Here is a 20618-nt window from a genome sequence, read left to right as displayed (position 1 = left end):
TGGGCTACAGAATGAGCATTCGTCTACAGAAAACAAGCAAGCAAACAAAAGCACCAACCTTCCTAAAAAAACAAACAAACAAAACCAAAAACCACACCCTAAACAACTACAAAAAACAAACAAACAAACAAAACTTCCGCCCGGTGGTGGTACACACCTTTACTTCTAGCACCAGACAGAGGCAGGAGGATCTCTGTGAGTTCGAGACCAGCCTGGTCTACAGAGCTAGTTCCAGGACAGACTCCAAAGCCACAGAGAAACCCAGTCTCTAAAACAAAAAAACAAAAACAAAAAACAAACAAAAACAACAGCAACAAAACACTTCAATTACTTGTGGAAAAAGCTATACAAAAGAAAGTAACACAATGAGTCCTTATGGACCTATCAGCTTCCACAATTAGCAACTAGAAGCTAATTTTGTTGTCCAGTATCCTTCCTTTCTAGTGTAAGCGCGTGCGTGAGTGCGTGCTTGCGTGTGTGTGTTCTGTGTTGAGCAGATGACACAGGGCCTGGATTTTAGGGAGCCACTCTACAACTGAGCTACAACCTTCCTTCATGACAGTGTCTCTCTTGATGAAATATTCATCCTATCTTCCATAAATATTTGTAAAATGAGAAAGATTTAAAAAAAAAAAAAAACCAGCATGATCATGCCTAAGGAGTTGGCAATTTCTTAATCAAACACCTTACTATTAAAATCTATTTGATTTTAGCCGCGCAGTGGTGGCACACTCCTATAATGCCAGCATCCGGGAGGCAGAGGCAGAGGAGGTAGGATCTCTGTGAGGCCAGCCTGGTCTACAATAAGAGATACAGGACAGCCAAGGCTGTTACACAGAGAAGCCCTGTCTTGACCCCCCCCCCCAACCCGCCAAAAAAAAAAAAAAAAAACAAAAAACAAAAAACAAAACAAAAAAAAAAAAACAAAAGCAACCTATATGATTTTAATGAAAGACTTTACTTACTGGTTAACTGTGACTTTAGGAAAAAACAATAATTTTAAGTTGTTTAAAGCTACAAATAGTAGACAACTGGCAAAAAAAAAGTCACCTCTTAAAATAGTCATCCCAGTTTCTTTCTTTTTTTGTTTGTTTTTTTGAGACAGGGTTTCTCTGTGGCTTTGGAGCCTGCCCTGGAACTCACTCTGTAGACCAGGTTGGCTTCAAACTCATAGAGATCCGCCTGCCTCTGCCTCCTGAGTGCTGGCATTAAAGGCACCACCACCACCCGGCTATTCATCCCATTTTCAAACTGCATGTAGACGGAGGCAGATTCTATCTATTCCACAAACAAGGCATGAACAAGATTAAGTCCTAGACGTTTCCCGTGTCACAGAGGGAGCCAAAGGGTGGAAAGACTTGTGTCCCAGATACAGCTCCACCACAAGACAGGTCATGCAACTGTTTATCTCTAAGCTTCACTCGTTTAATCTGCAAAACAAAGACTATTCTGCTGACTATAACAGTGTTATCAAAGGGATCTAATGAAATCTTGGTCTAGGAATTTGGAGTAAGCAACCAGTCCACATATGTGCAAAGCTGTGGAACCAATTTCCAGCACCACAAAGTATGCAGGATTCTTTCAAGTAGTATTCAAGTATGAAAACTATTATCTTAAGAAATGATTTCTTAGTTCCTTAAGAGAGCTTGTACCTTATTACTACTTTTTGGGGGGTGGAGGGAGATAGGGTTTCACTCTGTAGCCCATGCTGGCCTGGGAATTGCTATGTATGTAGACCAGGCTCTAACAGATTTGCCTGCTTCTGCCTCAAGAGTACAGCACTGTGGATACAATTGTCATATTAAGAACCTTGTCTTCCTAGTCACAGATTATTTTAGAGACTCAATTATCCATTTTTTCCATGACTTATCTTCATCTAGAGTTAAGTTCACTTCCAAAGTAATACCAGTCTCTCGAATCAATCCTGTTGACATACAGCATTCATTTACCTAAAATGCAATTCTTCCCTAGGGTCTTTAAAATTCTGGCAGACGCCCACCAATTCCCCAGGGTGTTTGTTTGTTTGTTTGTTTGTTTTTGTTTTGTTTTTTTAAATCAGGAAAACGAAGGGACTGAGTTTGTCAAAAAAAAAAATTCTGAAATACACTTCAACTTCAAGAAATACGCTTCCACACTGTTCTGCCTGGAAGGAAACTAATCTTTCCCCGTTCTCAAATGACATGAGTGGGAATTAGTTTCCATACTTTGGAGTTCATCCAGCTGCTCTGTCATCGAGAAAACAGGAAATGGGAGAGTCTAGTTTAGCTAGCCGATATACAAGTTTTCATAAAGGGCCTAGCTCACTGTGGCTTATGTGTGAAAATTCTTTCAGCTAGAGCAGTAATCTTGAACTTGTGAAAATATCAAAGGTATATTTAACGGCACGCATTACCTATTGTTTTACAGCTATTGGTCAGGTAGCTGGGCCCTTCCTAAGTGGCACTATAAGCGCATGCCTTATTGACTCACATTCATGTGACAAACGTCAGCTTTTCCCCATAAGAATTTTTTTCAATCTGTACAAATAATGTTAATAAAACGAACCTAGGAATCTGAACTTTATTGTCTCTACCAGAGGTTTAAAGCTACCTAAGCTTTATAGTGGGTGATCCGAAAGCCGGGTGCTTGACAAAAAGGGAAAACGATGCCTCTCTAACACTGAAGGTCCTAGAGCAAGGTAGCTTCAATGGAGTCTCGAATAGCGGAAGGGTCAGAATGAGGAATATGTGTTTCCCTTCTTCTCACACACTTAATCCTAGTCTTCCAGTAATCGTTTCCTGGAACTCCATGTCCCCAGGACGGTGAGTGTCACCATCACCGGAGGCCCTCTTTTTGTACTGGGGGATTTCGACCTTCTCTTTGCAGAGACGGGCCCTGCTAAGCCATGAAGGCTCTCCCTCACGCAGTATCCACACTCCACTGTCGCTGACAACCCAAGCGGCTCTCTCCTCTGGTCACTGAAAGGACTGGCTGCCCGCGGACACGAAAAAAGTCAACTCCGCCTTTCAAGATTCTTGAACTTCCCCGAGACCTCTGAGAACGACGTGACCCCACTCCTAGGTAACAGCAGTGGCTTCCTTACCAGCTTTCCGTCCACGGGGGGCGCTTGCCCGTGGCCAGTGCAAGGACCGTTCGCTGCCAGCTCGGCTGCTATCCCTGCGGGGTGAATCTAACATGGCGGACAGAGACCGGGCCTAGTCCCATGTTTCTCTGAGTTTCCGACAAAACGATTGGATCTAACTGTTTGTCCCTCAAAAGCACCACTCCACCGATTGGTCAATGCTGCGTTGGCAAGGGCGGGACAGAAGCTATCTGAACCGCACAACAATAACAAACACCTGGGCCGAGGGGCGGAACTAGTGCGCAGATGTCAGCGGAGTGGATTTCCCTTTCCCAAGCCGATTGGTCGCCCTCTGCTTTTCCTAAGGTCACTGACCTTGGAGAACTAGTTACCCGAGAATCGCGGGGCTGGATGGGAATTGTAGTCTTCCTGGGACTTGCAGCTTCTTTTAGTCTATTCTTTGTGAGCAAGACATGAAAACAGAACGCTGCGATGCATAGCAGCTAACCTGCATAACCGCGACAAGGTCTCCGCTGTATTAACTGGGTTGCTGTGGTAATCGCGCCTGCTCCCGGTGTTGGAAGCTCCTCTCCCTTAAGACTACAGTTTCCAAGGGACGCTGTGGAGAAGTCGTTTCGTCCCGCAATGCATGCTGGAATTGGTAGTTCTTTTTACACAATCCTTTATTTACCTAAACTGGAGACTTCCATGGCAGGAAGGCTAAGGGAGGGATGAGGCCTCGTCCTGCAACTGCTTTGGTCACTGCCTTGCGCTCATCTTCCGACTTCAGGTAGCGATTCCTACCCTTTGTACAGAATTACTGTGACGTAATAAGCAAGCGTAGATGCGAAGGGGCGGCTGCTTAATAGGAAACTCAAAATTCTTTCTCTTCCGTCTCTTTCTAGTTACGACATACAAGGAAAGACTAGGTGGCCAATCACGAGCCCGGAAAGAGTGTCCACCTTTTTTTTTCCTCTCCCTTCCGCTGACGTGTCTGGATCTTGCGTTCCTAGAGGCCAGCGCTAGCCGCCAAGCGGCCGGTTTCCTTGGTGACAGAGAGCGCGGGAATTACAGATAAATTGTAATTGCGGCTGCGCGGCGGCCACTGGTGCCGCGGTTGGACCCAGTGCTTTTCGAGCGGCTTCTCTGGTATTTGGGCCAAGGGGTCGGGAGTACGGACGTTTTGCTCGGAGTAAAGGTGAGACATCCCCGAGGAACAAGGAGGGTACCTAGCGATACTCACATGAAGGATGGGAAACTGCAGGTGGATATGGGTGTTGCCGAGTAGGAGAATGCCTGGGCGAAACCGAAGGGTCCAAGACGTTGTGAAACTGAAGGGACTCCTGGGAGGGGTAAAGTTGGTGCCTTAGCGGGGACAGCAGTGAGGAAGAAGGCAAGGGATGGGAGGGGCCTTCCTGGCTGTAGTCGTGCCTTGATGGCAGTGTAAGGATGCTAGGGTGAGAGGAAAGGAGGGCAGAAGTGTGGCAAGGAAATCCATGTATATTTCACAGAAGGTAGTAGAAGGGACGTACATAAAGGAATGCCAATAGTAATGATTGCTATCGGCATTATTTAAAGAATGTCTTGCGGTTAAATGCCAAAACAGGGAAACCTCTGAAAGGGGGTTGGGTGGAGAAGCATCAGCAGTTTTGGTGTTCGATTTTGGTGACTTTATTTTAAAAAAAAAAGTGCATTTCTTTTCGTTAGTTTGTTTTAGTTTTAGTTTTTTGTTTGTTTGATTAGTTTCTGAGACAGAGTCGCATTATGTAGCTCTGGCTGTCTTGGGACTCAATATGTAGAGCAGGCTGGCCTCGAACTCCATCTGCTTCTGCCTCCGAGGAGAAGGTGTTAAAGGCCTCTTCTACCATGCTCATCTAGTTTGGGAGTTTTTGAGGACTGAGTCTTCTGTACTCGGGTTGGGCTTAGTCTTCTTATGTAGCTCAAGGTGACCTTGAACTCTTCATAATTCTGCCTGCATCTCAGACTGTTGGAAGTACAGGTTTGCACCACCATACCGATTTTGGTCTTTGCCTAATCCAGGAAGACTGCTGAACTTTTGAGACCAAACCATCCTTCTTCTACTCTCCATTTCCTGGAACTATAGGTATGGCACCACGGTGCCCTACTTGGCTTTGATTTTAACCAAGAAAAACAAAAACAAAAACTGGGACTCTGGAGAAAGTTCATACCTACCACACCACTTCTGTCTAGTCACGCCACTGTAGCTTTCCTTTTCTTGGACAAAAGAAAGACCAAAGGAAGGCTTTAGAAGCTAAATATCAAAGAATAGAGAATTAAATTGCTAACTACAAAGAGCAACTACTAGATTTTTTTAAGATTCGTTTTTAATTGTTTTTAAATTATGTGCATATGTGTGCAGGGGTTCTGGCCTGGATCTGGATGTCCAGACACCTGAGAGGTGCTGGGAATTGAACTCTGGTCCTCTGGAGGATAGGCACATCCTTTTAACCACTGAGCCACCCCTCCAGACTCTGAGGGTTTTTGTTTTTTGATTTTTGTTTTTAAATGTAGATGTTTCTCATCAGCTCTATGGTTGGTATAATTCTAAAGCAAACTTAAATTCTCTTATTTAGAATGACAAATGAGGTGTGATAACTTAACACCTGTAACCCCAGCACTCAGGAGGCTGAGGCAGGAGGATTACTACAAGTTGGAGGCTAATCTGAGCTGCATAGTGATTTCCAGGGCTACAGAGTGAGAACTTCCACCAAAAGGGTGGATGGGGATGACTTACACCCCAGTAATTCCAGCAGTAAGGGTGTGGAGGTGGGAGGGTCAGGGGTTCCAGAATAGCCTTGAGTACATGATAATACAAAGCCAATGTGGGTTATATGTGATTTTACCTGGAGATGGCTCAGAGGTTGAGAGCACTGGTTGCTCTCCTACAGTTCCTCCTACAGTTCCTGAGTTCAATGGCTAGCAACCAAATGGAGGCTCACAACCATCTAAAATGAGATGTGGTGCTCTCTTCTGACCTGCAAGCATAACATCATATACATAATAAATAAATCTATAAAAAAAGAAAAAAGCCCGGGTAGTGCCACATGCCTTTAATCTCAACACTTGGGAGGCAGAGGCAGGTGAATCTCTGTGAGTTCAAGACTAGCCTGGTCTACAGAGCTAGTTCTAGGACAGGCTTCAAAGCTACACAGGGAAATCCTGTCTTGAAAAAAAAGAAAATTGGCAGGTAAGCAACTGTATTTAAAAGCCCTTTAAAGTTGTTTAATATATGTTTTTGAAATTTTCATTAAAGTTCACCAGACCTGGAAGAAATGGATTTATCTCCTGTTCAAATTGAAGAAGTACAAAATGTCCTTCATGCTATGCAAAAAATCCTAGAGTGTCCAATCTGGTAAGTCAATGGAAGTGCCACATGCATGTGAGAACCCTTGTATGATTATCTTTCATGCAAATAAGTAGAAGTGGCTTTGTATAGTAGAGAGAAAAATAATCTGTTTATGTCAAATTGACTCTGTATTTTTCATAACTGGAGTTTTAAAAATATAGAAAAGTAATCTTCATCTGTCATCCCCTTCTCCCCTTTTTTCAAACAGAACTTGTCTATTATTTTGATTTGTTTTTCCTTGGGGCAGGGTTCTGGTCAGAGTAAGTGACACTTAGGCTTTTCTTCCAGCTGTAGGACCAGCCTGATCTCTTCGAATGACTCTAGTAAATAATGTTAAAATAATGTAAAATATTATCTGTGAGAGAGCATCTGTCTCTGGCTCAAACTGTCTCTGTAAATTTAAGTGAGAATGCCACCAGTCCTCAAAGCTTTTGGCAAGTCTAATCCCCAATGAGCTTTTCTTTTTCTTTTTCTGTGAATTGAAGAGAGATCTAATCAACTGTCTCCATATTCCCACCTTTTTGTTTTTTAAAGACAGGCTACACTATACAGCCCCAAATCAATCTCAAACTCACTATCTAGCATAGGCTGGTCTTGAACTCAAATCCTCATGCTAAGATCATAGGCTTATATTACCAAACCTGGCTAAAACAGTTTTGACCAGTGTTTGTCTGTGTGACTCTATCTCCATTGAGGATAGAAACATTTCTACTCCCTAGAATGTTCCCTTGTATAGTCAGGAGTTCCTAATATTCAGACCTTCTAGGATATTTGCAAGTTAGTTTTTAGTGTATAATTTTCAAAATTTTATGCACTAGGGCTCAGAATGTAGCTTAGGAGAGTGGCCTCCTTAGCACACAGGAAGGCCTGGGTTCAGTTGGGCCTAGTGACAGATATCTGTAATCCCAAAAGAAGTTAGAGGCAGGAGGATTAGTAATTCAAAGTCATCCTTGACTGTTAGGCCAGCCTGGAATACAGATGGCCTTGTTTCCTTTTTTTTTTTTTTTTTTTTTTTTTTTTTAACTCAGGCTGGATGTCTACTTTGGAAGTGGAGTAATTTAATCAGCATGCTTTAGGTTCCAAAGTCCCTGTATAACCAATGTTAGGCCTCAGCTAGGCTGGAGAAATGGCCTGTGATTAAGGGTCTATACTGTGCTTTCAGAAGCTGGTAACCATCTATAACTCTAACTCCAGGGAGTATGGCACCATCTTGTCACCTCCATTGGTATCTTCACTCACTAATACAAGCCTCCACACAGTAACACATAAGTACACACAATTCAAAATAAGTCTTGGGCTGGGTGTGGTGGCACATGCCCTTAATCCCAGAATTTGGATGATAGGTTTATCACTGTTCAAGGCCATTCAGGTCTACAAAGCAAGTTTCTAGGCTAATCAGGACCACACAGTGAGAGACCCTGTCTCAAAAACCAAAATAAAGTAAATCTATTTTTAAAAAAGGAGCCCCAAGCATTCGTAAAATGCTCTCTCTTATAGTTTCACAGATATATAAAATAAATAAAATTCCACATTAGAGTCTCTTAAAGATTTATTTATTTATGTATTTTATGTATGTGAGTGTCCTAGGTTCATGTGTTCCTGTATGACAGAAGAGGGCATCAAACAGAAGAGGGCGTCAGATCCCATTACAGGTGGTTGTGAGCCAACATGCAGTTGTTGGGAATTGAACTTAGGACCATGAAGCCATCTCTCCAGTCTCCAGAATCTCTTAATGAATAGCTGGGACTGTAATTAGAATTGTTTCCCTTCTCCCCTTCTTATTCTGTGCAGTGATTATTTAGCTGATTTGGGGGGGGGAGGGAGCGGGTTGAGACAGGGTTTCTCTGTGTAGTCCCTGTCCTGGAACTCGCTCTGTAGACCAGGCTGGCCTCAGATTCACAGAGATCCACCTGTCTGTGCCTCGACAGTGCTGGGATTAAAGGTGAGCACCACCACCACTCGGCTGAAAATCTTGGTTCTCATGGCTTAGAGGCTTGGTGGTTAACAGTGCTTGCTGCTCATTTCTGGTTCTCATGGCTTAGAGGCTTTGTGGTTAACAGTGCTTGCTGCTCATTTCTGGTATAGGACTTCAGTTCCTGGCATTCTAATTGGGTAGTTCACAATCACTTATAGCTTCAGCTCCAGGGGACCCAATGTCCTCTTCTGGTCTCTGCAGGCATCTACATATATGTGTATGCATATACATAGAATCGCATAAAAAAACATTGCATTTATAGAAATGAAAGAAAATATTGACTCACCTGTCACTTTTTCTTTCTTTCTTTTTGCTTTTCTCTGTGTAGCCCTGGCTGTCCCAGAACTTATTTGTAGAATTGCCCTGTGTGAAACTTCAACAAACCGCCCCCCCACCACTTCATATTTATCCTTTCCTGATTTTTCTTTTCCTTCATAAAATTGTTATTTGTTTTTATTATTTTTACATGTGTGTGTTCTGTATATAAATGCCATGTGTGTGCGTATACACAGAAGCCGTGGGAGTGTGCCAGATCCCTTGGAGCTGGAGTTACAGGTCATTGTGAGCCACTGGGCATGGGTGCTGTAGGGATAGCAAATGTTCCTAACCACTGAGTCATCTTTCTAGCCTTCCCTGTATTTTTTTTCTCTTTATGTAACCCTAACTGGTTTGGAACTCACTGTGTACACCAGTTTGGCCTGGCACTCACAGAGACCCACCTGCTTCTGCCCTCAGAGTACTGGAAGTAAAGGCGTGTGTTACTTCAACCAGAGGTTTTTTTTTTTTTTTTTTTTTAAACCAACCTCTTAGAGACATGGATCCCTTATTCTTTATATCCTTCGTTGCTATGTGACATACTGTATAATTTATTCATCATCTTTCTCCTCTGGAGAATATAAATTTATGAGTATAGAAATTTATGTTATCTTGGTAGTCAGTATCTATGATATAGAGGCACTCAGTAATTTAAGTAAGTTGGTTTTTCCCCCTTTTAAAAATTATTTTTGCTTTTTGGTGTTTTTAGATACAGGATCTTACTGTGTAGCTCTGGCTATCCTGGAATTCACTCTGTAGACCAAGCTGGCCTTGAACTCACAGATAGAACTCACAGATATCCTCTTGCCTCTGCCTCTTAAGTCCTGGGATTAAAGTCATGTTTCTCTACATCCTGCCTAAATTAGTTCTTAATAGTTTATATATTTATTTTGGTGCTGAGGATTCAGTTGATGAATCTTGGATGCTATGTATGTGCTGTATCCCTGAACTATACCCAGCCCAATTTATTTGTTTATTTTATTTATTTGTTTGTTTTCCTGGATAGGGTCTCACTTTGTAGATAGGACTGACCTTGAATTCACAGAGTCCTGTCTCTAAGCCATGAGAACCAAGATTAAAGACATGTGCATTGTTATTAGGGCGCAGCATTCAGAAATAGAGGGTTGGAAAGATGTCTCAGTTGAGTAAAGCTTTTGCCATGAAAGCACAAGGACTGGAGTTTGGATCGCTAGCATCCACCTAAATGCTAGGTGGGTGTGGCAACATACTAGAATCCTAGTGCTTGATATACAGAAACAGGATGCTCAGAGCGAGCTGGCTAGCTAGACTAGCCACATTAGTGAGCTCTGGGTACAAATAACAGACCCAACTCGGTGTATAAAGTGGAAAGCAAGGAAGACAGCCAACACCAATCTGGGCCCTCCACAGTGTGTGCCTGCAGACCAGAAGAGGGCATCAGATTGTGAGCTGCCATGTGGGTGCTGAGAATTGAACCCGAGCCCTCTGAAAGAGCAGCCTGTGCTTTTAACTGCTGAGCTAGCTCTTCAACCCCCAGTTGTCCCTTTTTTTGTTTTGTTTTGAATTAACCTTTGATGGGTGAATTCAAGTAAATTGGCCTCTGTACTTCATGGGGTTGTTATTTGTGTTTGGAGTGAAGCTAACAAGATTAAAGCAGAGACAAGATATGAAAAATGCTTGCCTCTCTGCCCTCAACATTGAAGCTAAACAAAAACAAGACCTAATGAGATTTACAACCAAATCTATGAACTATCAGAGCCACAGAGGCAGAAATAACATTGCAAGAGAAAGATTGGTTCTGAAAAGCCTAAACTTACTGGGGATAATTACAAACAGTGATCACAAAGTCTTCAATAATGTGACATTTGGGTCCATTTATTTTTCATTCCCATGGGACTCAGTCATAAAAATGTAATGTTCTTTCTCATTCTGGCAAATTAAACCATCAGTTAAAAATTCAGATACATAAAAACCAAAGATGCAAGAAAGTTACTGCTGCATTTTCACGTTAGTTACTTGGCTTCCTCAGCTTCTTGCTGCACCTTCTTGTTCTTCTCCTTCAGATGGCCTCAAAGGTCTTGGTCCTCCTACCTCAGCCTCCCAAAACTGGAGTTACAGGTATGCACCTGTAAGCTTTAGGCTCCCTTTTTTTTTATTTAGTTATTTTTTATAGTGTCTCACTATGTAGCTCTGGCTGTCCTGGAACTCACTGTATAGATGAGGCTGGCCTCGAACTCTCAGAGCTCCCCCCGCCTCTGCATTCCAGTGCTGGAATTAAATGTGTATGCCACCATGTCAGGCTTGATTTTAATAATGTTTGTTTGTTTGTTTGATTTTTGAGACAGGATTTCTCTGTAACAGCTCTGGCTGTACTGGAACTTACTTTGTAGACCAGGCTGGCCTTGCCCTCATAGAGATCCTCTTGCCTTTGCCTCTCGAGTGCTGGGATTAAAGGCATGCACCACCACAACCTGGTGATTTTAATAATTTTTAAACTAGAATGTTCACTACAGTCTTCTCTAAAGCTTAAGGTCATCTGTATGGAATGTTCTAGAGTGGGACTGAACCTATTGCTCTGTTATTTTTCTTGCAGTTCTTAGGATTGAACTGAGGGCCTTTTTGTGGTGTGCTCCATTATACCTACAGTCTCAGCCTGGATGAGTTTTAGTTATTCAAACCCCCCTCCCTGTGTGTTATTGGAAATTGAATCCAAGACCTGATACATGCTGGGCACACTATCCTGCTCAGGTACACCCCCAGCCTGTGCAGTTCGTTCTTAATGACAAGTGATTAGGACTAAAAACTGTTACTTGGAGCCTTTAGTTTCAGCTATTGATTGGGAGGCAGAGTCAGGGGGATGTATGAATTTGAGGCCACCCTGTTCTATAGAGCAAATTCCAGAACAGCTAGGGCTACATAGAGACCATGTCTCACTAAAAACAAAACACCAACAAGAAAAAAAAATAAAAGAAGTTGTTCCTTGGGGTAGTGTAGAGTAGATCCTCAGTTCTTAGGTCTCTGCGCTGATATTCCTTCTGTCCCTGAATCTATTTGGGAGTAGTAGCTTTGTTTTTATTTTTCAGGGTGGAGTTTGAAGGTGGGGTCTTGTGATGTCTCTATGTCCTGTGCTCATGAGGTCTTCCCACTTCACCCTCCACAAGTTGTTGGAACCACAAACATGCACTGATACATCTAGCTCATTGGCAGTTACTTGTGGTAATTGGTAGCTCTTTTTACCTTTTTAAATATGAGTATGGAACATTTTTTATGTGCTGAAATTTTTTTTTTTTCCAACCTTAAACCTAACTTCTTTCCTCAGTGATTCCTTCTGTTAAAGCTTAAACTACAAATACCCAGTAGGCTGAAAATACTACATGGCATGAAAAGTGTTTGAAACATTTGAATTTTAGAGTAAACATTTACTCTTATCAGAAGCTAGAAGAGAAACATTCTAATTTTTTTTTCCCATTTTCATTCCTATTCGTCTTCAAGCTCTTCCTTCAGCCGTCACTACCTTTTTACATATGGGAGTTTTCATCTGTTCAGAGTTGGTGTTTACAGTGTGTTTATATAGCTCAGATCGTAATTACCATACTGAAATATAATTATTTCAGAGTTGAGTCAGTGGCGAGAATGAAAGCCATCTGGTATCATGACTCAATCCAATTTCTCTTTTACTAAAAACTTTCTTTGGTGTCTAGCTTGTCTCAGAAATAGTGATCTAGAAGCAAATCAGTCTCTTTTGTTGATTTTGTATGCTGGAGGTGGCTCCAGATGACTGCCCAGGTGAAAACTGAGGATGAGGTGGAAAGGTTAGCCTGAGGTGATTCTGCCCACACAGACAGCTGGTAGTGGAAGCCAGCCTTCAGCCTTAGTCAGGTGTGTTCTCTGCATCTTCAGGAGCCCCATGACCACTAGAATTATTACTAAGCCCTTTACAGCAGGCTCTTCTCCATTTAATGAAAGGATTATATTTCTCTCACACAGTGAGTTACCTCTTCTTTAATGACTTACATTGGCTTTACCATCAGAACTCAGTGTGTGAAGCACAAAATAAAGCTAAGGACAAACCAGGCGTGTTTCCTGCCCTTTTGGACTCCCAGCTATCTGTCTACTGTAGGCCTCCATCATTCCATCTCGGCACAGAGGCCTTACACAAACAGGCATGGCCCTGCTCAGCTTGGCTTCTCTGCTCCCTGTATAACAATTGCATAGCTGGCTTCCTTACATGACTCAGCTGTCCTCCACCGTGACTTTCTCATTTGTGCATTGTGCATTTTATAGCCACCAACGTTTATTTCACCCTGGGTCCTTTTGCCCTGCTTGGCTTTTCTTTTTAACATATTCCTCCTTTTTTGTATGATACTACATACAGTTAATTTTCCCATTTTATTTGTGCAAATGCTTGAACTTTTTCATATTCAGTTAAAAAGGCAATCCCAAGCCAGACAGTGGTGGCACACATCTTTAATCCCAGCACTTGGGAGACAGAGGCAGGCAGATCACTGTGAATTCGAGACCAGCATGATCTATAGAGTTCCGGAACAGCCAGGGCTGTTACACAGCCTCCTAAGTGCTACGATTAAAGGTGTGTGCTGCCACCACCTGATAAATACACTTTAAAGTGCTGTGAGGCAATCAAAAAAAAAAAAAAAAAAAAAAAAAAAAAGTATAGTAGACTTCACATATCTGTGGGTGGTACATTTCAAGATCCCTAGTGGGTGTTTGAAATTTCAGATAATACTGATCCTGCATACACTATGGTAAAAAAAAAAAAAATTGTCCTAGATCAGTGGTTCTAGATTAGCTTCAGTAGGAAGCTAATAAGCAAGCCTTTAATATGGTCCCTCATGCTGTGGTAACCCCCAAAATTATTTCATTGCTACTCAATAACTGTAAGTTTGCTACTGTTATGAATCATAATGTAAATATTTGTATTTTCCCATGGTCTTAGGTGACCCTGTGAAAGGGTCATTTGACCCCTGGATGGAGAACTCTACTCCTAAATGTATACTCAAGCCTCAGTTACAGCAACTTAAAGATAGACCTCTACTTAAAAAAAAATTGCTTATAAACAACTTAATTAACTTCATTTATCTCTCTCTGTCTTTTGTCCCTGTACTCCTCTAGTTTGGAATTGATCAAAGAACCCATTTCCACAAAGTGTGACCACATATTTTGCAAGTAAGTGAACAGTCGTGGTGATTGATCATTAGCTTTTGTGTGTGCTCTTCATTACATAGCATTAGAGGCATTTGTTTCTTCATTCTTCCTTGGGAGTGCTGTGAATTCATCGTAGATACTGGCCATAGCCATAGTTCTTGATTTTTGACATTGCTTATCTGTGTATTAAAAAAAAAATCACATAAAGCTGTTTACTTTTCTTTTAGTGTCCGGTGGTAAGTGTAGACTGAAAACAATTGTGAAAAAAGCAAATTATGTTCAGACTTGCCAGTTTCTTGTTTCTGGTCATTCCTACATTTTGTGCTTTTCCCACTGAGAAGGTTCAGAGCTTGCTGGTTATAGGGATCTGCACACTGAATGTTTAGGCCACAGTTTATTCATATCAACGATCCAGGTTATATCTGAATCATTCAAGTTACACATGGCCCTCCATATCTACAGGTTATGTTTTGGCTGAGTCAACCAGTCATGGGTTGAAAATATTCAGGAAACAAATTTGTGTCTACATTGATTGTATGCAGACCCTTTCTTCTTTTCAATGTTCCCTAAACAATGCAAAGTCATAAAGGTGTATCATAGTTAAAAAAATCTTTATATGTATGTGGTTCTGTCTATATATGAATGTATGCATGCACATATGTATGGGTACCCATGGAGGCTAGAAGAGGGTGTTTGAACTTACAATCTAAGATGCGGCTAATTTGAGGAAATAGTTTACCAGGACATGCTTTAGCGGTTAAGTCGTGTTTCTGGTTCTTTTCCGCTCCCTATACTGTCTATACATTCCTGTTGCCTTGATATTTCTGCTTTTCCTTTGTCCCAACACACTGGAGCCAGCCAGTCGTGAACTGAAATTGTAAGCCAAAATGTTTATCCCCTTTGAGTTGTTTTTCTTAGGAGTTTGTCACAGTGACAAAAGGTCTGACTTACACAATCTCCAAAAAGCCCATGTTGTCCCAGGTTTAGTATATCTTAGCTACTCCCAGTCAACTCTTTGTAATGCTGTGTCCATTAAAACAGCAAGGATTTCATTTTGCCTTTTGCACTGAATCTCTTACATCTGGAGTAGTACCAGACGTCTGATGGGTATTAGTTGTGTGAGTGAGTCACTTCCTTTAATTCTGACTGCTGCATCTCTACTGTGGTGTGAGATTAGAGACTAACTTTTGAAGTGAGAAAATGGCTAATTTAAAAAGTATGTGACATACTAAACTGAGTCCTATATCCCTAGGACTCAAAAGCTAAGCTTGTACCTGTAATCGCAGTGCTGGGTAGATGGAGAGACAGGAGGATCCCTGGGGTTTGCTGGCCAGCCAGTATAGCCCAAATCAACAAGCTCTGGGTTCAGTAAGAGGCTCCTCCTCAATAAATAAATTTAATTAAATAAATAAAGTAGAGACTAATTGAAATAAGAGACCCAACAACAACCTCTGGCCTTCACATACATGTTTGCACACATACACACACATATCCACTAAGGAGACTGGCTTCATTCTTTTACATGTGGATATCCAGTTGTCCTGATGCCCTTAAAAAAGTAAGACTGTTCTGTTTGCACTAAATCATCTTGATATAAATGTTAAGAGTAAATAGATGGTTTATGTGAATAGGGATGTATTTCCAGACTCTTAACCTATTCTACTGATGATGTGTCTGTCCTGCCAGAACCACATTATCTTTTGTTGTTGGTGGTGGTTTTGTTTATTTGTTTGTTTGTGTGTTTTCTGAGACAGGTTTTTCTTTGTGTAGCCCTGGCTATCCTGGAACTCACCCTGTAGACCAGGATAGGATGGCTTTGAACTCATAGGTTTGCCTCCCTCTATCGTGGTTTAATAAGGATCAGGAGAAACAGATAGGCTGAATAGATCTTTATTCAGGGAGAAATAAGTTACAACATAGACAGATGAACACCAGCAGGTTCCTGGTCCCAAGGATGCCTCCGATGCTCTCCTGTCCCTGTGCTGCAAGAGAGCTCTCCTCACGCCCCTCCTCAGAACTAGTTCCCCCCACGTAACTGCCCACTGCCCCTGTCTCCGCCCCCAGTGGGCGTGGTCACTGTCACAGGTACCAACAAAGTGACTATCTCACTACAACCCTCTGCCTCCCTGGTGCTGGGATTAAAGGCAAACTACCACAACTACAGAACCATATTATCTTAATTACTGTAGCTTTGTATCGAGCCTCAGAGATTTTGTTTACTTAGTTCTGGGGAGCACACTGGGCTTGTGTATATTGAGTAAGTGCTTCAACAGAGATATATATCCCAGACCCTAGATGGTGAGCTTTTAAACAAATACAACCATTTTACTACATTAACTACTTAAGCATTTATATCTGATTGTGCAGCATGAAATAATTATAACTATATCATTAAATATGCTGAATTAACTTTTTAATGTTTTATTTTATCATAACTAAGTCATGTGCAGGTAAGATTAGTTTTCATGGGTCATTTCTTAAGTGGCTTGATTTTCTCCTTATGCAGCATCTAAAAATAATTACTGAAAAATTATTGTAACTTCCCTGTCAATACCTTTTAAATGACTTTTTTTTTTCTTGTAAATAACTCTTAAGGGCATTTATGAAATTATCTTCTTGGGTGTTCTTTCTACAAAAGAAAATAACATTGGTTTTTGTTTTGTTTCTCTTCTTTCTAATTTATAGATTTTGTATGCTGAAACTTCTTAACCAGAAGAAAGGGCCTTCACAATGTCCTTTGTGTAAGAATGAGATAACCAAAAGGTATGTAGTATGTGTAATCATGGGAGGTTGGAAGCAACAATGGCATGGGAAAAAGTAGACATTCATATGTACATAATGTTCCTGTAAAACCATTTATCAATAGGAAAATAGACAGAAATGTGTTTGGGGGCTAGAGGTGTAGCTCAGTTGGTAGAGTGCTTGCCTAATAGGCACAAGGCCTCTGAGTTCATATGACAGCACCACATTAACCAGACATCTTGCAGGTGAGACAGCTGAGCAGGTAAAGGCAGTGTTAAGACTGATCACCTGAGTTTGGTTCCCAAGACCCGTATGATGGAAGTCGAGAACTGACTCTGCAACACACACACACACACACACTTTCTTTAATTAATAATTAGTTAGCTAGTAAATTAATTAGTCAATCAATTTTTTTTTAATTTAAGAATAAGGGTTGGAGAGGTTAAGAGTATTTGTAACTTACAGCTGTCTGTAACTCAGGACCCAGGGGAATCTTCTGACCTGTGGGCACCAGTCATGCACATGTTTCACACATGTAGGAAGGCAAGAAAGTCTTACATACAAAATAATAAAATAAAAGCAGGCATGGTGTCACATACCTGTGACAGCAGCCCTCAGGAGATGGAGGTCAGAGTATCAGGTTGTGACAACATAGTGTTTGGGAGGCATCCTGGACTGTATGAGACCCTGTCAAAAAAAAAAGTGTTTAGCAGACATTATTTCTTTGGACATTTTATGGGACATCTGTAGTCAACAAGTGTTAGCAACTCAGTACCTTCTTTTCCAACCCACATGCTAACTAACCCTCATCCTGCTTAACTTCCAACACCAAATGAGATCAGGAACACTTGGCTGGTATGGCCACAGATAACATATTGTCTTTTTCTACTGTCCTGAAAAAACAAAACAAACAAATAAACAAAACAGAAGAACCAGCAGTCTATCTCAGATGGAGCTGTGCTTATATATATCATATAGCTCTCCCACCACAGTTAGTTCTAGTAGGGCAGTCCCTTTATCTCTTTCATTAATACTGGTGCTTCTCCAGTGTTTAGTACACAGTAGGTGGTCAGATTTCTTTTCTCTTTTGTTTTTGTTTTTTCCAGACAGGGTTTCTCTGTGGCTTTGGAGGCTGTCCTGGAACCCACAGAGATCCACCTGCCTCTGCCTCCCGAGTGCTGGAATTAAAGGCGTGCACTACTACCACTTGGCTTGATTCAGCGATTATAAAGTAATGTCACCAGTGTTGTGATTTAAGCAAAGCAGTGCACAAGAGAAAGACTCTATTCAACAGGGTTCAAGCAAAGGGGGTTTTTATTAGGGAAAGGGATCACAAAAAGGGGTAAGGGGAGTGGGGAGACCGGCCTTCGGGGACAGGAGCAGCAGGAGAGAGGAAAGAGGCACGCAGAGAGACAGAGAGAAGGATGGTTGGTGAACAGGCCCTTTTAAAAGGGAACATAGTGAATATGCACAGGTGGTGCTCTTAGTGGCTGCAGCTGAGGGCGCATTCTGTCAGAACCCCAAGGGCAGCCCAGTACAGATGCCTGAATACTAACCACCAGGAGGTCTGTGTTTGATTTTACTGTGCTGGGGCTCAAATTGCTAGTTCTTTGAGTTTGTGCTCTCTGCCATGTTTATAGTAGGAAAGTTACAATCTATGTGTTCACGTGTTTTTATTTTAGTGTGCTTAAAATTAATAATCACTTATGTGTGTCTCAAAAAAAAAATTAATTTCAGGAGCCTGCAAGGAAGCACAAGGTTTAGTCAGCTTGTGGAAGAGTTGTTGAAAATCACTGATGCTTTTGAGCTTGACACAGGAATGCAATGTAAGTGTTACACAGCCCTGGAGGCAATGCTCAAGGGGCTGGCTGGCTGGGAAACTTGACAAGTTTTTCAAGTAACTTTCTGTGAGTAGGTGATAAGACTGTGTAAGGACTAAGGTTTTTCCTCCCGCCACCAGTCTTGTCCTGCTGCCGCACCAGCCCCAATTAACACACAGAGACTCTGTATTTGATATAATCCTGTTGGCCTGTTACTAGTTTCTTATCGGCTAGCTCTGTCTTAATTATTAACCCATTTCTATGTATTTCCACGTGGTCTTACCGAGAGTGGAGGAATGGCAGTTCTGTTCTCTCCAGACTCTCCATGCTGACCCTCCTTACTACTTCCTCTTTCCTCCTTGTCTCCTAGTCCCGCCTATCTTACTTTCCTATTGGCCAACAGTGCTTTATTCATTAACCAGTGCTTTATTCATAAACATATACAGAATGACATCTCCCATCAAGACTGTATTTATTTAGTCTGGTTGAAAGTTAAATCTGTGCCTGGAATTGTGTTTTATTTATTTTGGGGAGCATGGGCTAGGGCAGATGTGCCAAAGTGGAACTCAGAAGTCATCTTCAAGTATTGTTCCTCGGGACCATGCATATGGTTGTTTGGTGGGTTTTTGTTTTTGTTTTTTTGGGGGGGGTTGTTTGTTTGTTTATTTATCGTATTTACATTTTATGTATATGAATGTTCTGCATGTATACCTGCATACCAGAAGAGGGCACCAGATCCTATTATAGATGGCTGTGAGACACCATGTGGTTGCTGGGAATTGAACTCAGGACCTTTGGTAGAGCAGTCAGCGCTGTTAACCTCTGAGCCATCTCTCCAGCCCCACACATGTTTTTTTTTTTGAGGCAAAGTTTCTCACTGGTACATGGTGCTTGCCAGTTAGTCAGGGCTGATTGGCCCAGATCCTTGTGTCTGCCTTTCCTGTGCCCAGCTTGTTATGTGGGTGTTGAAAATCAAGCTCTCTGTCCAGCCTCTTTAATTCCTCTTTATGTATTTTAAAAGTTCCTGTATATGGGAGTTTTGCATGTATGTGCTGGCTAGTTTTTTTTTATGTCAACTTCACAAGCTATAGTCACCTGAGAGGGACCCTCATTAGAGAAAATGCCTCCATAAGATTGGGCTGTAGACAAGCCTGTAGGACATTTTCTTAATAGTGACTGATGTAGGAGGGCCCAGCTTCCTACATGTACTGGGTCACCCCTGGACTGGTGCTCCTGGGCTCTATAAGAGAGCAGGCTGAGCAAGCCATGGGAAGCAAACCAGGAAGCAGCATGCCCTATGACCTCTGTATCAGTGCTTTACCTCTAGATTCCTGCCCTGCTTGAGTTCCTGTCCTTACTGCTTTTGATGATGGAACTATTATATGGAAGTATAAGCCAAACAAACCATTTCCCACCCAAGCTGCTTTGGTCATGGTGTTTTAGCAAAACAGTAGAAACCCTAACTTAGACAATGTATGTCAGTGTACCATGTATGTGCTTGCTGCCTGCAAACTCCAGACAGAGTTGGATTCCCTGGAATTGGTTATGATGGTTTTGAGCCACGATGTGGATGCTGGGGGTCAACTATGGGTCCTCTGGAAGAGCAACTAGTGCTCATATAATTTCTGAGCCATATCTCCAGCTTTGTGTTATGATGGGTGTGGCTCAGGTATGCCACAGCATGTATGTGCAAATCAAGGCAGGTTTTGGGAGTTGCTACTTTCCTTCCACTATGTGGATCTCAGGGATTGAACTATGATCTTTAGGGTTGGTGCTCACTGCCTTTACTCACTGACCCTAGTTTAAAATTTTTTATTACTTGTAGTATGTTTGAATGCAGACATACATTCACTAGAGCACACATTTAGAGGTCAGAGGACAACTTTAGGGTTGATTTTTTTTTTTTTTTTTTTTTTTTTTTTCTCCTACCTTTACGTGGTGTTAAACCTGAAAATGGGCCTGGCAAGTTGGCTCAGCAGTTAAGAGCCCTGGCTGCTCTTCCAGAGTTCAAGTCCCAAGAACCACATTGGGGCTCACAACCATGTACGAGATCTGGTGCCTTCTACTGGCAAACATGCAGGCAGAACACTGTATACATAATAATAATAAAAAAAAAAAAATCTTAAAAAATCTGAAAACTTCGAGGAGAGAGAACAAATCCCCAATTGTCTAATTAAAGCAAGCTTTATTTAATGC

The 20618-nt window shown here is 41.8% G+C and overlaps 1 protein-coding gene across 1 annotated transcript in view; it reads left to right on the top strand.

Moving 5' to 3' along the window:
* Positions 1-4038: 4038 nt before the first annotated feature.
* Positions 4039-20618, top strand: part of Brca1 (BRCA1 DNA repair associated) — a 58038-nt gene continuing 41458 nt past the window's right edge. The window contains exons 1-5 of the mRNA XM_051177549.1: positions 4039-4259; positions 6336-6434; positions 13828-13881; positions 16546-16623; positions 18340-18428. Of these exons, the coding sequence (XP_051033506.1) occupies positions 6355-6434; positions 13828-13881; positions 16546-16623; positions 18340-18428 (301 nt within the window). The 5' untranslated portion in view covers positions 4039-4259; positions 6336-6354. The remainder of the gene's footprint in view (positions 4260-6335; positions 6435-13827; positions 13882-16545; positions 16624-18339; positions 18429-20618) is intronic.

The sequence above is a fragment of the Phodopus roborovskii genome, unplaced genomic scaffold (genome assembly GCF_943737965.1).
Source record: "Phodopus roborovskii unplaced genomic scaffold, PHOROB, whole genome shotgun sequence".
Lineage (NCBI taxonomy): Eukaryota > Metazoa > Chordata > Mammalia > Rodentia > Cricetidae > Phodopus > Phodopus roborovskii.
The sequence above is the reverse complement of the archived record's forward strand: the minus strand, read 5'-3'. Positions and strand labels throughout refer to the sequence as shown.